The 18,795-nt window shown below is 40.6% G+C and overlaps 1 protein-coding gene across 18 annotated transcripts in view; it reads left to right on the plus strand.

The window, feature by feature from the left end:
• Positions 1-18,795, plus strand: part of clasp1a (cytoplasmic linker associated protein 1a) — a 91,520-nt gene that overhangs the window by 2,301 nt on the left and 70,424 nt on the right. For all 18 annotated transcript variants that reach the window (XM_040027388.1, XM_040027391.1, XM_040027389.1 and 15 more), the window contains exon 2: positions 749-1,424. In XM_040027388.1, coding sequence (XP_039883322.1) covers positions 1,227-1,424 — 198 coding nt within the window. In that variant the 5' untranslated portion in view covers positions 749-1,226. The remainder of the gene's footprint in view (positions 1-748; positions 1,425-18,795) is intronic.

Raw genomic sequence — 18,795 nt, forward strand, 5'->3', positions numbered from 1 at the left:
TCAAGTTTTATAAAGAGGAGGAGTGGTGTGATAGAGCCGATTGGGAGTGTAGCTCCTGTGTTTGTGTTGTAATGATGGGGGCAGATGTGTGGTTGAGAGCAGATTAGTGTAGGGTACACGCAGGTGACTGATTCAAAATAACACACATACATATATATATATATATATATATATATATATATATATATATATATATATATATATATCTCAATTTATTCATAAATATGTTAAAAACATTATTGCTTTATTTTTTTACCTCCACGCGTGTACGGAGGATTAAAAACACTACAGAGGATGGGCATTTGAAGTAAAAATACTGTTTGGCATTCACTGGGAAGTATTTGGTTGTTACCACCCGGCTCTTGAGGCATAGCATAAAATGGAGGGTGACGACAAAATAAATGTCCCTGTAAAGCCAAGTTAGGAGTATATTCATGGCAGAGAAATACTGCTGGCTGCATGAAGCCGGAACTGTTACTTTGAAACCAGCTAAGCCCCAAGATATGATCCTTCACGTGGGAATCCATCCACTGGCTGTTAGAGGCAGCAAGCTACAAGGGGAAGGTCATTATCTTAATAATCTGGTCATATTTTGGAAAAGCTAAACATTGTGTGCTTACAGTGTTTTGTTTTTTTGCAGTGGGAGATGTGTTTCTTTTTTTGTTGTTAGACAAATATGTAAATAAATATGTGATCAATAATGGCCTGAAATAACCTTCCTTCGTTCTGTGTTTCCTTGCTCTTGCAGGGCAGCCCCGTTCAGTTTTGGGGACAGGTCATGGAGCTCTAAGCTAGCACTCTCCATCCATCTCCATCTGCTGCCAGAAGCGCCTCTTCCAGCCTGCTGCTGTGGTTTGGCTCCGACTCCTCTAAGAGAAGAAGAGGGAGGAGTAAACTTCCCCCAGCTGCTGTGCAGACACACACATGCTGCATTGCTGCCATTCCCCAAGCCCTACTCCATCTATCCCGGGGGCACAGCCATTAGCTTGCTAGCAGGCTAGCACTTGGCACAGAAAGGCGGCCTGTCCTGAGGGACCAAACACAAACAGACTGTACTGTGGCCTCCTCCTTTTGTCCTCACTTTTCAGGTCATACCCACCAAGTGGAACTCCTTTTGTCCAGCTGTCACTCCCGCTGCTCTGAGCAGTGGAGGATTGCTAGCGATCAGTCAATCATACAGCCGGGCAGACTGAGGAAGCCAGAGGGCGTGTTTACCAGACAGCAGAATGATGGAGCCTAGCATGGAAAACTGTCTGGCCCTGGTCCTGCAGAAGGACATGGGCCGAAGGCTGCAGGTTGGCCAGGAGATCATTGATTACATTCTGGACAAGGAAAAGTCCCATGACTTGGAGCAGGACCAGACAGCGCTGGACAAGATGGTCGATGGCATCGCCAGCTCCTGGGTCAACTCCAGCAACTTCAAGGTAAACTAGACTGATGTTTCAGGATGTGTCTGATGTGTCTTCCAGACACCCCTCAGAGGATCAAGTAGCTTTATAATTCCTCACAGGTGGCGTGGTTTATTGGTGTAGTAGTGGTTAGTGTTACAGCCCTAGCAAGAAGCCTGTCTGCTTGTTCTTCATGCATGTCTGTAGATTTTCTTGCTGGGTTTCCTGCTTCTGTCTGAAGATACTTATGTGTAGATAATGGGAGATTCTCAGTTGGCTGTAGGTGTGGATATAAGTGCAAGAGGTCTTCCTTTTTTCTTTTTTAGCCCAAGATGGAACATCTGTGAAGAATGTGGATAGATGGATGGAATGAATTAATTCCCATTCGTTTTTTGTTTCAAGACCTTTTCACACTTAAAAGTCCAACCAGAATATAGGGTAATATATTTGTTTTTAATTCCTCTAAATCATTCTCATCTTTGTTGTTTATTTCACTTTAAATAGGAGCAGAAATTCTAAAAATGAGCTCCATGTTTTATTCAGTAAGTCATGAAACCAAGAAGAGAGACCATGATCTCTCCAGCCAAGTGTTTACTGAGCTCAGAGATCAGGTGTGCAGAAGATGAGAAGTTTTCTCATATATTTCAATACAATAAGAATTTTATTTTCATTTTCACCCCCTGCTGGTCATTAGAAAGAGAGAAAATTTGATTTGGTTTAGCAGAAGCTACATCCCTCTTTAATAAGCAGTCTGTGGGATTAAAGTGAAAAGTGTGAGGACCTGTGAACGTGCCTGCAGACAGACGTTTATCACAGCACTCATGTTTCTCTGCAAAAGAGCTTTTTTCCCCACAATTAACAGCCCATTTTCCACCCACTCAAACGCTCCTCTTAGAGCCTGTTGTGTTTAACAGCGTGCTCAAGGTGTTTTTATTAGGAAATGTCTGCCATAGCTCACAATCAAAGCTGCTCATGTTTGAGATGAAGCAACTTTATGGTTTTATGTAAAAGGCTGAGTCATGTAGGGCCGAATGATAACAGTTTACCTTCCATGAATAACAGATTCAAATCAAAACTATTCGTTTTTGTGTAGGAGGTGCACTTCCTTGTTATTGTGAACTCATAGAATGAGCTTTTGTAGTTTGTTTGAGCAGGAATTTTCAGTATTCATCACTGCAGCGCTGCAAGGCAAACTGTTCCTCAGACTAGCATTATTGTTTCCCTTGCCCTGTAGTTGGATGGCATTCTTCTCTGATTGATTGGACTTTATTCTGGGAGTTCAATCCAGGGCACAGTTTTATCTGACCTGAAAAGCGATTCCATCAGCAGCTCATTCCGTGCCCAAACACTGATTGCTTTTCTCTGCCGTGGCTGTAAGAAGACATTGTTTACCAAAGCTCGGGTTTCATGTTGCGATATGCTGCTTTGGCTCTCTGCAGGCCTGAAAATGTCAGAGATATGTGCCTGAACAAAGCCAAGCCTGCCCTCGATGCCCTACATACTGCAGCTCTGCGAGGATGGGGAAGGACTTCACTTGTATTGCTTTTTCTGCAGTCTCATTGGTCCAGCGGAGCCTGATGGTGGTTTTTGTGTGCTTCAAATGACCACATCTGGCACTGCGATGGTTGTGCTGGGAGATGTCTGGTGCATGCCTGAGAGAAAGAGTTTGCAGTTTGGGGTTAGGAGTGTTTAATTCGCTGGTTGTAGCTCAGATGGAGGGGCAATATGAGGAGGCTGCTGCCAAACTACATTTTTTTGTCCTGTCATGGGTCCAATTTCAGTGTTTCTCATTGCATACTCTGTACTTGAGCAAGCTGCACATGTGTTGTGTGATTTGTTTTCATTTTGTCATTAACATTTTACTATTATTTGCACTTGGTTCAAGTTGCTTTTATTGAAAGATGTGCTGAAGGGCAAAATAAGACTCGCAAAACCAAAAGTCAGCACAGTAATGGTTTTTATCTCAATTATCTTGTTTTAATAATTACAGACACCCAAAATTATAACTGAAGTTAAAAGCTGGTTAATTGCACAGCCCTGATTGAATGTCTCACACTGACTTTTGGTCCATGTTGGGCTGCAGCTGGTGATGGTGGTGCTAGTTCTATTCTGGAAATCCTCTGTTAGCTGGAGGATAACTCTATCCAGAGACTGCAGCAGGTGGAGAACCAGGACTACCAGCTGCAGAGCAACATGGAGGAGATGGAGTCTGTTTGAGGGAGGCGTAGCTCTGTTATTTATTGACACAAAGCATATAGAGTAGATGTGCTGTGGCCACATTCGGAATCTAATTCTGCAGTAAACACTGTGAAACTCCTCAGGAGGCACATAACTTTGCCTGAGAAGTGTATTATGGATAACATTTAGTTGCTGACTTCCAATTGAACTGCACACAGTTCAGGTAGCTGCCTCACATTTAGCAGAGGGAAATGGTTTTCTTGTGTTAATCAGCCACGTTAACTGCTGATACATCATATCCCCTGCAGGGGAATAGAAGCTGTATATTAACTTCAAAGTGAAGTGTCATTCAGCTACATCCTCTCTGCTAATCGCCTGTCCCGTCTTTGATGATGTCAGCTGGTGGGTTTTCACTTCAGACACAAACAAAAGCCGACGACTTTTCTGTCCAGTCTCGTTTCTATGCATTTGTTTGTGTCTTTGTAAAACTGTGATTTAGTTTCAACTAAAGGCTGAAAGCCTGGAGCATCTTCACCACAAAACACCCACCTGTGTTTGCTTTATGCTGAGGAAGAACTAATAGGAGCTTCTATACAAGGACATAAAGGCAGATCCTGCTCTCAGAGACTGACAAAACACAAGCTTAGACACATTTCACCAACACTTAAAGCTAAGCTGACTGAAACCCCAGAGCAGGGGAGGCAGGGGAGCCATGTGATGGTGCAGACACAACATAAATGGCTGTATCTGTGGATCATCTAAACCACAAGGGAATTTACTTTGGGGAAAAGGAACAAAGTAAATTTTCTGCTTGTTTTTTGTACTTACACAAACTTGAGAAATGGCAAAAATGAGAAAAACGTAAAAAATGTCATTGGTGCCTCGCTGCCGGCCTGTAAGACAAAGCTGCACAAGAGCTGATCCTGCAAAAGTATCTCCTGCACGGTTGAGCAGCATCACAGGTGACACCAGGCTGTCGGAGCGATGACTTCAAGCCTCATCAACCCAGAAACCGTCACTGCCGTCAGCGTCAGTCCCACTCCCACCTCTGCATGGCAGAACGGAGAGCGAGGCAGAGGAACGGAGGCATGATGGACTGTTACAAACAGGACACCAGCTCGTCTCCTTGAAGCAGGAAGTGTGAAAAAGGGATGGTGGGTGGAGGCTGTAGCGTAAATCCCATCCTTATTTATGGTTTGTTTTCCCCACAGTTTTATGTTTCTGCTTGTGGCACAAAATCCATCAACAGTAAAAGTGCAGAAAATTCATCCTAATGCACAACCTAGACAGGCGCTCCGTAGGTGGACTTGAATTCATAAATGACATTAATTTGCCTCTTTTTTTAATTATAATTTACTAATTTGGTTTTCATCGGAATTCTATTCAAAAATGATTGCAGTCCCCTGAAAAAATATCTTTGAAGCATGATAGCTGCTTGAAGTTTTCCAAAAATCATGGTTTTTGTTTGTATTTTTGTTTTTGATATTGTTTTTGTTTTGTTTTGCTTTGTTTTTGTTTTTTTTAAGAGCCAGGTGCACTTCCTTTATCACACAAGGCAGTGGAAACGAAAACAAACACACCGTAAATGTGAAAGAAATAAACTGACGTGCTGATTGATCACAGGGGAACTCTGAGGATTAGTCTGAATCTTCAGGTGACTGTGACACAGCCACCACATTAAGCATAAATCTATCCGGAGCATGAGGACAATCTCCTCAGTCAGGCCTCCTTGTGATGTCATATCTCTGCCTCCACGCTTCTGTTGAGATGATTCAGCAGCTGAAACCACAGCTGGAAGGATCCTGTTGACCTGGCACACCCGGACACAAAGAAAAGACACACACACGCACACAAGTAGGATATTTTCTTCAGAAGGTGTCTGTCATCTGCCAGCGTGACTGTTCTTGTTTGAAATTGCAAGTGCATGAATCACAAAGTCACTCAAAGAGTCAGAAAAGCCTGATGTTCATGCATCCTGCACATCACAGTCTGTTATATCCAGAAACAAGAATATACTGGATAGGCTGTCAGATAAGATATGATAAATACTGTACAGGCTGAAAGTCCCCCCGTGAGATTAGGATAAGGAGCACACACTAGTCCTCTGTCTGTGAACTTGTTCGAGTCTTTTGTTTGGTTTGAAAAACAGAGCAGAGTTGCTTTAGAAACAGTTTAATTTTGCTCTAAGAATATTTGTTGAGCCGCCTCGTGCTGTATGCTGTTGGTGACTTTAGCACAGACAGAGAGAGACACTGAACTATAAATCTCTGGGAGAATTCAGCTGCAGCAAAGATGATGGAAAAAGTGAAACTTGCAGGACCAAAAAAGCTGTTTAAAATCTTGTGTTTTGTGCAAATACAGGAAACTTTTAAAGAAGAATTTATTCGATTGCCTGATGATTCTGAGCATGCATCGAGCCGATGGGGATCCCTAGCCTTAAGTTACTTTGCACACATTGCTAAATGTGTGCAAAAAGTATATTGGAATTAAGGCATTTTGAAACCAGGGAAAACCAGCTTTGGCCCAGCTAGACCTTTAATCATAATGTTGATGATCACGCAAACTGAAAATTCAGCACTTCCTTTGTGTTTCCAGTAATGCATTTTGGTCTTCTGATGATTTACCTGTTTGTCTGAAGAGTCTCTTTCAATACTTTTGCTTTTCAAATTAAGGTGTTTCCAAATAATGATGAGCCATAATAAGAATTCAGGATCAAAATTCGGTCTGAAAATTAAGATTAATTATAACTAAACTGCAAAACTTGAGAGATAAGTTGTTAATGTAAAAATCTGTTCAAAGGACTGTATCAGGCTGTATCACATGCAGAGTCATGTGATTCAGCCTCAGCGTGCATCTTATCCTGACAGTTAATCCTGCAGAAGTCATATAAAAGATATTCTTATCTACTTTTTAATCTTGCAAGAAATAACAATTTAATTCTAAATGAGCTTTTGTGGATCAGCTTCAGTATCATCAGGGAGCGGATCTTGTTTAATTCCACAACACATTCTGGGAATTGATTAGAAATCTCTGTTATATTCCCGACTAATATCCTGCCCCTCCACACGGAGTGTTTTCCCCTGACCTTGACCTCACAGCTAACCCGTATCTCATGTTTACTGTCTAAACAAAAGATAAATGCAGAATAAAAGCACACCGAGTGAGTGAAAGCTGACATTTAGTTAAGACGACTATAAAAGACTGTAAAGCTCTTTCTTGAAACAGCTGCCTGGTATCAGAGGCATCCCCACCAAACCTCCATTTATGGCAAATGAATCCATCACCCTCTCCCCCTTCTACCCCTCTCTCTTTCTCTAACTAAATAGTTTCCACATTAGCTGCTAAGTGATCGGGACACTGCCTGTGTTCAGCTGACATCATGAGTAAAAGCCACAGGATCACAGGAAAACCTGATCTGTGGTTTCAAGAGGACACATTCGCTTCTCTTTGGTTGTTATTGTTGTTGTGTTGTTTAAACAGAGTCAAAGCAAATGCGTTTTACTTCCTCGTGATCGAATAATGGAGGTAGGATCAAAGCAGCACTGACAGGGAAGATGATTTGATGTATGACGTGTATTGTATTTGCTGCGTCGTGAGAAGAAAGGATTTAATTGTTATTTAAAACAGAAACTTGGAGCTTTGTGTTTTCCGAGGAACAAAAATGATTTAAATCAAAGAAGTGTTCCTCTTAAAATACCTTTTTCTTGTGTCACAAAGTACTTGGCAAATGAAACATTTGAACAAGTTCAAGGAAGAAAGTTCTTTAATAATTACTTTATGAGAGCGCTGGGTGATTAAATAAACTAGAATTTCAGGTATGCGTTTGGCTTCCAGAAAAAAACAAGATAATTTGGATTAAAAACAAATACTCTTTTGCATTTGTTTTGCTGTTCTTTTTCTCCTTGGAGAAAGCATGCACAAAAATCAGATCCCTCCCAAATACTGTGAACACTTACGTTCCTGTGCATGAACTTACTCGATCAATAACACATCTCTATGACATCGTTATTTGTGTTTCTGTTTGAATGACAGCAAAGAGTTCACTCACTCACTTTTTCACATGTACACACACCAACGCACTTTTGGATTCGTGGCTAAATCTCTTTATGGAAAACTGACCAGGATCATTGAGTGTGTTTACCGGGAAAACTTTCCGACTGAACCGGTTTCAGCTCTGCGGAGAACTTTGGATCCTTCGTTAAATGTTAATCTCAGTTTAGTTTGTCAAGATGTGTGCAGAGAGAGCTCAGAGGGGGAAACTGCAATGCAAAAAAGAGACAAAAATGAAGGAAAAGAGTGCGAGCACACAGAAAAATATCCTACATTTCTTAAGTGTGAAAGCAAAGGGCAGGTGTTCCTTTATAAGAGCTTTCTGAAATAGCCTTTTCATATTTTCATTGATGTTTCTCTGTGGTAAACAGACCATTAAGTACTGTTACAGTGTCACGCTGACCCGTCTTAAATTTTGAGGCTTAACCCAATTACAGCCACACCACCACTGCAGCAAACATCACATAAAGGACTAATTCTGTCGTTAATCCCAGACTTAAACCGTGTCCTCAGGAACGCTGAACAGAAGACTGACGGGCAACACAACACAGCTTTTATTAATAAAAAGAATAATAAAAATAAAGGGACCGCAGTTTGAAAAAGTAAGAAATCAGGTATTTAAACTCAAAAAACATCAGCAGGGTAACTGTGAATAACAAAATTATTCTAATAAATCCATGTACAGAATCCACATAATTGTCCTTTTACCTTGATGAACCCTAATAAACCAAACCAGGAATATTCACCATTAATGCCGTCAGGATTAAGGTTACCATTCAACGGTATTAAAGCTGAACCCAGCGTGGTATCCGCTTAATAAACCCAAATCCTTCAGACTGTGTGGAGTTTGGCTTAGAAGCTCTTCAGGTTTTTGTTTGGACAATTCTGAGTAAAGAGAGTTTATCTTCATATGATTTTTTTTTTTTTTTTTTTTTTTTTAATGAGATATTTTCCATAAACTACAGAAGGGACAAAACAAAGTTAATGACAACAAGTGCTTAGAGCACCATTTGAACCCCTCTCCGACATCCTGAGCCTATCCGGTCTTTAAGTGATGATGTGATGAATCCTGCTTCCGGGCCCAAAGTACTCTGCATTTAATAAGGCTGTTGTGTTTTTAACATGTTTTAATGCTTTGTATCTTGTTCTATTTAATCTCAATAAGCCCCTAAAAACAGTCAGTGATCCCGGACGACTTCTCTCGGTTTTAATTACCGCCTTCCTGTCCTTTAGTAGATTATAGAGGCTTTTTTTCTGTAAAAGTTTTGGTAATTTTGTAATGTCATGGATGACATGAATTTTTCTAATGATGCTTAAATGTTAAATAGATTAGCTACTGTGAATAAATAGGCTTATTCTAATGGGGTCAGGTGTCAGGCTAGTAGATGGAGGGATGGACCTAATGTTCTGAAGCACTAAGATAAGATAAGACTTTATTGATCCCACAGTGGGGAAATTTTAAGCATCCTTTTCATGTGTTCGTTACTCATCAGTTTAGTTATCATGTCTGCAGTCCTGTTTTTAGCCCTGTGAAACCCGCCTCCCCTCTTATCTAAACGAATCGCACAGTGTTGGAGACGTTCCTTTTGTGCACCACTGTACCGTCCCCAGCAGCAGCTGTAAATGCCCTTCTCCTGGTTCCCACCCCTCTGCCAGTAAAACTCTGTCCTGTGGGGGGGGGGGGAACCCTCTGTAGCCCAGACGTAATCTGCTCTCTTCTTTAATCTCCTCAGTTTGAGGATTTTTTTCCCCCCTTTTTTCTCTCACATAAGCCAACGTTTCCATGTGTGATTCAACCCCCCCAGTTTGTGAAAGACAGTCTGATTTCACCCTGCTGCTGTCTTGCTGAATCCTCCCCGATGTAAATTGAATTTGAAATTTTGTCCAGTAAACAATTAGTTGGCAGTTGATGAGCACGACGGTCTGGCAGATAGACATAGAAGAGACTACTGAGTCAGCTCAGCCTGGTTTGGTTTGCCTTTGTCATTATAACATACACAGAGTCTTATCAGCAGCACAGCAGCCTGAGGATTCATCCGTCAGAGTTCGTCCCTGCCAGTGTGTTTAAGTTGCTCAGTTGTATTGCTGTTAGGACTGCCACAAACAATTATTTTGATAGTCGACTAGTCCTTCATTTCATTATTTTTGTGATTAGTCGACTAATCAGATCATGCATCCATTGAACGTAAAACATACAGCTTATTGCACCAGCATGCATCTCCTCTTATATAACTATCATTAGCTTACAGCTTGAAGAAAAGTATGTGCTAACTAAAAATAAAGACAAGATGATAGTTTATTAAACTTTTAATGAAATTTGCGGATTGTCTCAGTGGAGTTTAATAAACTCAGCCGTCTGCTCCTTGCTATCTAAAATACAACAAGACATTGGAGTAAATTCTACCATCTCACACTTCTGTTTAATCAGTTTTCTGTTTGACATTTATTCAGCCAGTTGAAAACTATAACTTAATCTCAGCCAAACTGATTTACTCAGGAACAAATACAATACTGAAAAAAGCCAAACAAGAAATTTTTTAAGTTATCTAAGTGACTACTAGATCATGTTTGTCGGCCGTATTTGGAGCAGTCTACGAATTTGGACAGCCTTCGCCGCGTCGCTGTAACGTAATCGGCCTACAAGTGCGGCCTCCGAAGGATGCGGCCCATGAATTTGGACACAGCTGGAGACTGCTTCTTCTTCTTTAGCGTTTAATAGCAGCTGGCATCCTTGTAGATGCATTGCTGCCATCTTCTGTTTCACTCCGTTATTACACTCTTAAATCCTACTACTTATTCCTGCGTCTTTCAGGATCTTACAAAGCCTCAACTGACTCGTTGACTATTAAACTAATCGTCGACGATTTTGATGCTCGACGTAATTGTGACTAGTTGACTAATCGTGGCAGCTCTAATTGCTGTGAGTAGTTTAAAAAGGTGCTTTGTATGACCCAAAGTTTGCTGAAGCTGTTTTCACACACGCTCTGCATTTCTGAGCTTTTCTAACCTGATAGAAGCAAACACTGTTCAACAGATTAATTCAGATCAGTCGGTCTCCTGAGTAAAGAAACAGTGTGGCTTTAGATGTAAACGACATCCAGGCGGCTGCCTCACCTAAAGCACACCCGAGTATTTGCAGTACTGAGAACACATCGCTCTCACTAATTTTAGCTGGGGAAAAAATTAGCTGAAACCCAAAAAGTTTTTCATATCAGGCTGTAAACATGTTCACTTTTGCTGTTTTCAGACATTTTAACATGGAAGTCTATGGAACTGAGTCAACAGAAGCTTGAGCCCCAGGAGGACATTAGAGGAACTGCACCTTTTTGCGCTACAGCTTCATTTTATGACCTCGGGGGTTGCTGGTCATTTCCATCACTCTCAGCTTTCTTTAACTATTTTAAACTTCTCTGACATCAGGACTCTTTTTGTTCCCACTATTACTCCGGTTCTTCCACCACCCAACTCAAAAAAAAAAAAAAAGCCATCAACCATGGCTACTAGTTGAGCCTTTATTCTCCCAGAGGTTTAAACCCAGTTACTGACATTACTGCTCAGTACCAAAAAAAAAAAAAAAAAAACAGTGACTAAAAAAACTTGCACACTGTATTGCTAAAAAAGTTAAGAGAACAATAAAATAATCTTTAAAAAATGAAACTAAATGTGTGCTGGGTAGTTTGTTCATTGGCTAATCAAACCAGTGTAGGTCAACAAAGAGTCTGATGGTAGGGCTGCACGATTAATCGTTAGAAAATCGCGATCTCGATTCATACTTATGTGCGATCTCATTTCCAAATGACAACGATTTAAAAAAAAAAAAAAAAAAAAAAAAAAAAAAAAAACGACGATGATTGTACCGCATTTTGATCCGGGACGTACTCTGCATGAAAACAAGCGCTCACTCTTCCTGCTCAACAAATGACAAGGGCAGAGCTTTATACCACGTGATACAGAAGCTGTGCCGTGTGATGCTAAAATTAGCAGGGAAAAAACAACGGAGAACACGTCAGGGATGACGAGAAAGTGACAGGAGAAAATCCGTCCCGGTCAACCACCCAAACATCAATAACGGGAACCTTATACAGCGCTTCCCTATACACGTCGAACTTCTGCAGGCACAAAGAAATTATGGAGGCTATCACTTATCACCTGACCAAAGATATGGCTCCCATCAACACTGTGCAAAACGAGGGATTCAGGAAAATGATCAACACCCTAGACAAATGCTACACAGTGCCGTCCCGCAACTATTTTTCTATTGTTGCACTACCTGCTCTGTACACGCAGCGTCGAGCAACGGTGGAGACGGAATTTCAAGCAGTACAACATTTTGCGGCAACAACAAAATGTGAGACATTTGTTGTTTTTATGTTTATTTATTGTTTTTATGTTCAGTCTCAACTGTTACGAAGTTGATGTGCAGTTAATAAGTGCAATAAATATTTATATTGGAAAAGAAAATCGTGAGAGAATCGTGATCTCAATTCTAAGCCAGAAAATCGTGATTCTCATTTTATGCAAAATCGTGCAGCCCTATCTGATGGTGACATCTGAGAGAAAGAAGGCTCAGCAAAATTACATAAAGCGAGGAAGTAAACCACTTAAAGGTTGATGAGAGCCTTGCAGTAATGCAGCCATCTTACTTTGTCTTCCAACAATTATCAGGTGGCACCGCGCTGAGTGCGCAGTCACACCTGAGGCCGTGCAGATAAAGCACTCACTGAGCCAGCCACCTTAACCACGTCGTCCTCCTGCCTAGGAGGAAGTTGGAGTGTGTTAAAGCTGTAAGAAAAGAGGCCTTCTCTATGTTTGTTCCTCATAAGCTATCCTTCAGGCACTGATCAGCTGAACGTCAAGTCAGTTTGTTTCAGCTGAAACACTGACATATTCAAAGTGATTCTTTATGTTCCTAAAACTGGAATAAACCTGGTTTCATACGTCTGACTTACAGTCTGGTTTTTAATGATCTTTGTATATTTTCAAACGTACACGTGAAGCAGGTTTATAGTAGAAGCCGGAGAGAAAAAACATGTCTCACAGAGATTCAAAGAAGAAATGAATAAGAAATATGTTCCCATTTGTTTATGTGGCTTCATAAACAAATGGGAAGATTTCAAATCATTTTCGGTGGAAGCCAGTTTAGCTCTTTGGTCTTCCTCCCAACAAAAACACATTCACGTAACAACGCGCCAAATCTACCCTGTCCTAGAGTTATAATGCTGTCAGAACTTTTTTTGCATTTTACTAAGAATTAATTAATTAATCAATCAATCAATCTTAGTTCTTGATTGCTAAAATAATCAATAGCAGCAGCCCTAATTGGATTGTGGGGTAGGAACTGTTTTAGAGTTTCTGAAGTGGGACATAACAGAAGAAGTTTGAGAACCGCTGCCTTAAACACAAACTCGGGTAGCAGCTGAATGCAGCTCTTTTCCACTAGTACCTACTCGGGTCAGCTCGGCACGCCTCAACTCGTTTTCTTTGGTCTTCCTTTAGGCTGTAATACCAGGTACCAGTTACCTTTTTCTAGTACCTACTTTGCAGCTGTTCCAAACGATCTGAGGTGATCTGAGCCACCAACTGGTGTCACTCATCACTCGATGAGTCATGAAAGGGCCTGCCATTTTTTGAAAGTCAGCAATGGGGAAACTGGCTACACAAAAGACAGCACAGTGGCCACGAGTCTGACAAATAGCCATACACAGCAGCAGGTATACCATCGTCTCAAGTCCTCCTTTGTTGTGACATTTGTGTCGCATGCAAATGATTGTCACAGGATGTTTGGCTGTGTTGCTATAACGACTCCATGTGCCTAAGTGGTACTTGATTGAAATGGAAAAAAAAACAACACCAAGTTGAGCCAAGTAGGTACTAGAGGAAAAGGCTTATTATCTGACTACAGTTCTGAACCTGAACTGTGGTCAGCTGTGGCTTGAGTAGCAACATTCAGGCCCTTAAGGCTGCCTCCTCCCACGCTCCACCTTCACATGTTATTTCATAAAGCGGCCAGCGGGTGTGGACTGTGATGTTGTGCCTGCAGTTTGCTGTCCATTGTAACGTTGTGACTCTAGTGTTGCAGTGCAGCACGTGGCAGAAAATATCTCAGCCTTTGCTTCAGGACTTGCATCATGATCAGTGCAGCAGTCAGTCAGAGGAGACGCCCTTCAGTAAGGTGAAAGTCAGCTCTTTGATCTGTGTATTACCTGCTAGACTGGGATGAAGTATTTGGAAGTGGAACAACATACCAGAGCTTGATCTGTGAGTTTGAAAGTTCATCAGGCAAAGCATCACCTTAAAGAAAACTTGAGCAGCACAGATCTGCTGTACAGTCCTGAGTTGTCTCAACGCAGCGTCTGATTGCCCAACAGCATTTTCAGAGGGTGTTTCTGAGTTCTTCATGCACTGAAACATTTTTGGAACCAGCATAAAAAAGTCTGAATAAATTAACGAACACTGCCTCATTGTCTTTAGTATATGCTAATAAAATGTGCTTCAGTGTAAACTTATCCCCACCAGAGGCTCATTTAGAGTCATAAAACGCTGAACTCTATCACGGAACTCCTTTTTTTGACAATTTTTCCTAACTGAACCCACGAAACCGTGGGTGAGGGCCTGTGTCCACAAAGGTTGATTGATTAGTTAACTCAATTTCGAGGTTAACTTCTACGCTAATGTAACTCACTGTTAATGTTGGGAAGGTGAAGAGGGGTACTGAAACACTGAGAGCATCTGTGGTACTTGGAAAGAATCCAGATATTTGTTGAATTGATGTAAAAGCAGTAATTTGTGCTACATGTAAATACAAAGTTTCGGCTGCTGTGCTGCTTTCAACGGCCTGGTTTTAACAGTGTTTGCTTCCTTCGATCTGCTCGACTCTGTCCAACATCTGTATCTGGTTATCAGTTAGGCCATTTGTTCTGCTGAGTCAGCCTAGCCTAGGAAGGAAGCCACAGACTAATGTGCTTCATCATGCTGTGATATGGACAGAAAACCCAGAAAAACCTCTACAGCTGAGAGAGAGAGGAAAGCCAGAGAAATGCTTTTAATGAAGTGATGCATCAAATCTTAAATAAAGTCATTGTATGGTCAAGTTATGTCAGCTTGCCACCCTGTTTTTCTGTGTTATGATGACGTTGCGCACATTTTACAGGATTGCAGAGCAGGTCAGCTTAATAACAGACTTTTAATGTCACTGAAATTTTTCCCTCAGTGATTAAACAACGTAGGTCATCATATTCACTGTGGATCTTTTCCTACTTTCTCTAGTGTTTAACTGTGTGGACCATAGGGGTGCTTGTAATAATCTTGCTCGATGCTGTCAGACATCAGGAAAAGGATGAGGAGGGTTATTTTGAGGGGTTATACACAGCCCAGGCAGTGGCAGACGCCACCTTCTGGCAGGATTTGAGATGTCTGTATAGATCTGGTCCCGCTTTATGATGTCATCTATGTGCTACTGTTAAGCTAGTCGCTGAAGGTGTTGTTTGCTCGTAGTCTGAATTCTAAGTTAAAACTTTTTTTTTTTTTTCAAATTTTTGGGAACATTTTTTTCCAACAAAATTTTTAATGCAGCCACTGTTTTTTTGTTTTTTTTTTAAGTTTTTGATGGTATTTTACCTATAGTGCCCTTCTTTGTACCTACCTTCGGCTGGCCTCAGTCCAGAGAGCAGCAGAAATGTAGAGATATACCATGCTAGGTCACGTGAAGATTGAAGCAGTCGAATTCACCTTCAGGTGAGTGGATCACGAGTGTGCGGTTGCTATGAGCGGTAAACAATAAACTCAGATTAGCATTTGTTGCCTCGGGTAAACCTGGAAACCTGCATGTACCAAATACACTCGCTTACAGCAAACATTGTTTCTTATTTTTCTTAAATTTCCTGCACAGTGATCTACCTGTCGATGGACTAACGTGGAGAAGCAGCACCATCATCAGCTGCTTTGGCTCCAGAAGAAGAAATGTCGCACTCCGAGAGAACAATAAAGTGGAATACACATAATCAGTTTAACTGAATTATTCATTAGTAACATTTCTCTGCTCTCCTTGTCTCTGAATGCGGTTCAATAATACATGGAGCTATATTTGGGGCTTGGCAGTCCTGTTAAAGTCAATGTCATAGTACTGCCATGGATATAATCTGCATTTACATTAATGTAAAAGTACTGCACTGCTGTGAAGGTGATTTGGCTTGTGCTGAATGATTAATATGAACAACACACATCTGCTCTGTTGGATTTCACTGTTGTGCATCTTCTTTATATTCATGTAACAGAATCCATGATGTTCATATGAGTGCTCAGGTGAATGCTCTCACCATCCATAATAAGACTGCTTGTTCATAATGTTGCTAAACACCGTTCTTTAAGACTCTATGAATAATGACCTGAAGATATAAGTATTGATTGTGTTTATCACCAGTATTGGTAAATTTCTATGTTACAGCAGCCAAAACTTCTAAGAAAATATCTTCAGTAAAGTAGAATAAATGTGTAACTCATTAAGGTAAAATTCAAAACTACAACTACACGTTAAATGAGCTGAGAAAATAAAAAGCTAAATAAAATACATACAATAAAGTGGATTCATAAGGTAAAATATTTAATATCTATGTCTTTAGTAGAGCACACAAAATAAATAAAATCATTATAAATAAGTAACTGCAGCCTGCGAATAAGCACCATAACACTGGAGAACGAAAACAATTACACTTTTTGAAGATAAAAAAAAAAAAAATGTTGTGTTTAATTTATGGATGTGCAGATCCAAACTTTCAGTTCCAGTGCAAGAGCTCCAATTAATAAACTTTAATGTAGTTCCATCTGATGATTGTATTAAATGTAGACAGATGTGTGCAGATGCTGTTGGCCTGTTGTCCCTCTGTTTCCACAGTGGGCCTTTGTGGTTGTAATTTAACTTTGATCAGTCCAAACTGCAGCCCCGTGTTGTTGTGTGCCTGCAGCCTCACGGCGACACACTGAGTCAGCTCTTTGAGTTTGTTCGTCCTGACAGTTCGCTGCCTCTGCTGGTAGAGTGATGTCCTCCTCTGTCCTGCCTGGCAGGTGTCACAGCATTTTATGGATGACACTAACTTTGTGTTACAGGTTTAAATATTTCATTTCAGGCCCAGAATACAAAGCAAAGTGCAACCAAAACTTATTTATCCAGTTTGTAGATTTATTCAGCTATTATGTAAATGTGAAATTAGCAGTTTCATATTAAAGCATTTCTTTTATTTTCTGTCATATATATCTGCTGTTTCCTAACTCTTTCATATGTCATAGGGGTCATAGAGAGGGGATCACCCTTTTTGTGGTCATCTCTCATCCACCCACTTGCTACATAGGATAGACCGAGGCCAAGTATCAGATAAAGGATTATTGTGAACTGCGAATTATGCAAAGCTACTCTTGTGGAGTCCAAGAATCGAAATGATGAGCTATTTGATCTAGTCTCTAAACAAGTTGGAGTTAGCAGGAAAAATATCTCCGCCCACACCCAGCCAAGTTAGTGTGTCTGTCTGCTCGTATTCCAGCCCTTCAAGGAGGAAATTGAGCTCCTTTTCACACAGCCTTCCATCAAGTGTCGTTAAAACTAGCGCAGTAAATGAGCTAGAAACGTTTTGATGCTGACTAACGGCGTGTGCCAGGACATCAGCTCATTTTCCACCTGATGAGTTTTCTTCTGTTTGGCCTCCAGCTCGCTCCTCTCTTTCTTCTGAGAAACAGCACCGAGCTGCAGCTCCACTGTTTGTTTATTCCTGATATCACATGCAGCCGATCGGAGAGCCGTGATTGGCTGAGGTGTGTGTCAAACTGGGTTTCTTTTTTGGAGTCTGGTGTGCTTAGGCAAAACTCCGCTCTGTCTCTACTCGTGTTTGACGTCTGTTTTGGTATTTGACTACGTGTGTATTAAACACGTTTAAGAGAGTATAGCACAAGTAGATTGTGTGAAATTTCGGACTTAAAAGCCTTGTCCAAACACTTTTTTAAAACTAGAAAAACTTGCAATGGAGTAACTTTGCACTAACAGACGGTCCAAGAAGGCTAAGCTCCAGTTTTAGTGAGTGAAATTAAAGGATTTTATTTTTTTTATTTTATTTAATTAAGGTTAGCTTATAAATTCTAATTCTAAGAGATAAAATATGTGTCTTATCTGTGTGTGTTTAGTCCCATCCTTCTTTCAATTTACTTCCTGCTGTATTTTGGATGTTGTTTTTATTGCCCTTTTTCCTTCAAAGTTGGTTATTAAAATCTCGAGATCTGTTTTCTATGTATGGATGAATAGAGGCAGTCATTAGTGGAGGAATTATGTTATATTGAACAGTGTTGTGGAGCCTTCAGGGGCTGCAGCATTCAGTAAACATTTATTGTAACAACACCATCAAAATTATTTAACCTAACGTTAGCAGTGAATTTGCAGTCTGTGAAATGTTGGCTTCAAAAACAAGGACACAGGTGCTCAACCTTGCTTTTATAAAGGAATCTATGCAGGATATAACCAGCTGTCAGAGACAGATCTCACAATGTAAGAGACAGCATCGCATGTGAGTTGCATTCTTTGGTGCAAATAAATTAGATGATTCTTATTTGCAAAAGCTTCACCAATCTAGCAGAGAGGGTTTGCAGTGCAAATCGAGCAACAATTGTTTGGCGACAGGTTGCCTCCCACCTAGCAACATGTGCAATCAAACCCCCTGGACAACCAGTTTTTCACTAAAACTACTTGCAGTTGTTCACCAAATGCAAGACGATTCAGTGCAATCACTGGCAAACCAATGTTTTTCCTATTTGCAAAGAAGTTGCTGTTTTATTTTTACTTTAATGTGTCTAATCTATAACCTTGAGTTTTGTCTGCGGCTGATTTTTAGCATTTACAAATAATAAAACTGTTTTCAATTTTCATTTGATTGCTATTATACTTAAATAAGGTTCAGGCATTTTGGCCTTATAACCCCATTAAAGAAATAAAGGACACAGATTTCTGTTCTCAGTGTCTATTACATAAATTTGCTGATCATGATTTAAGGAGATTTAAACAGACGTGATCATTTGTAACAAAAAGCTCTGACACTTCTTTGGAGGCCAAACACTATTACTGCTGTTTCTGTTGTTATTTTTCCCTGTAATTAGTGGCTCCACTCTTTCACGTAAAGCATAAAGCATGTTTGAACTTGAGCGA

This window comes from Simochromis diagramma, unplaced genomic scaffold (genome assembly GCF_900408965.1).
Source record: "Simochromis diagramma unplaced genomic scaffold, fSimDia1.1 OVJJ01000343.1, whole genome shotgun sequence".
In the NCBI taxonomy this organism is placed as follows: Eukaryota; Metazoa; Chordata; class Actinopteri; order Cichliformes; family Cichlidae; genus Simochromis; species Simochromis diagramma.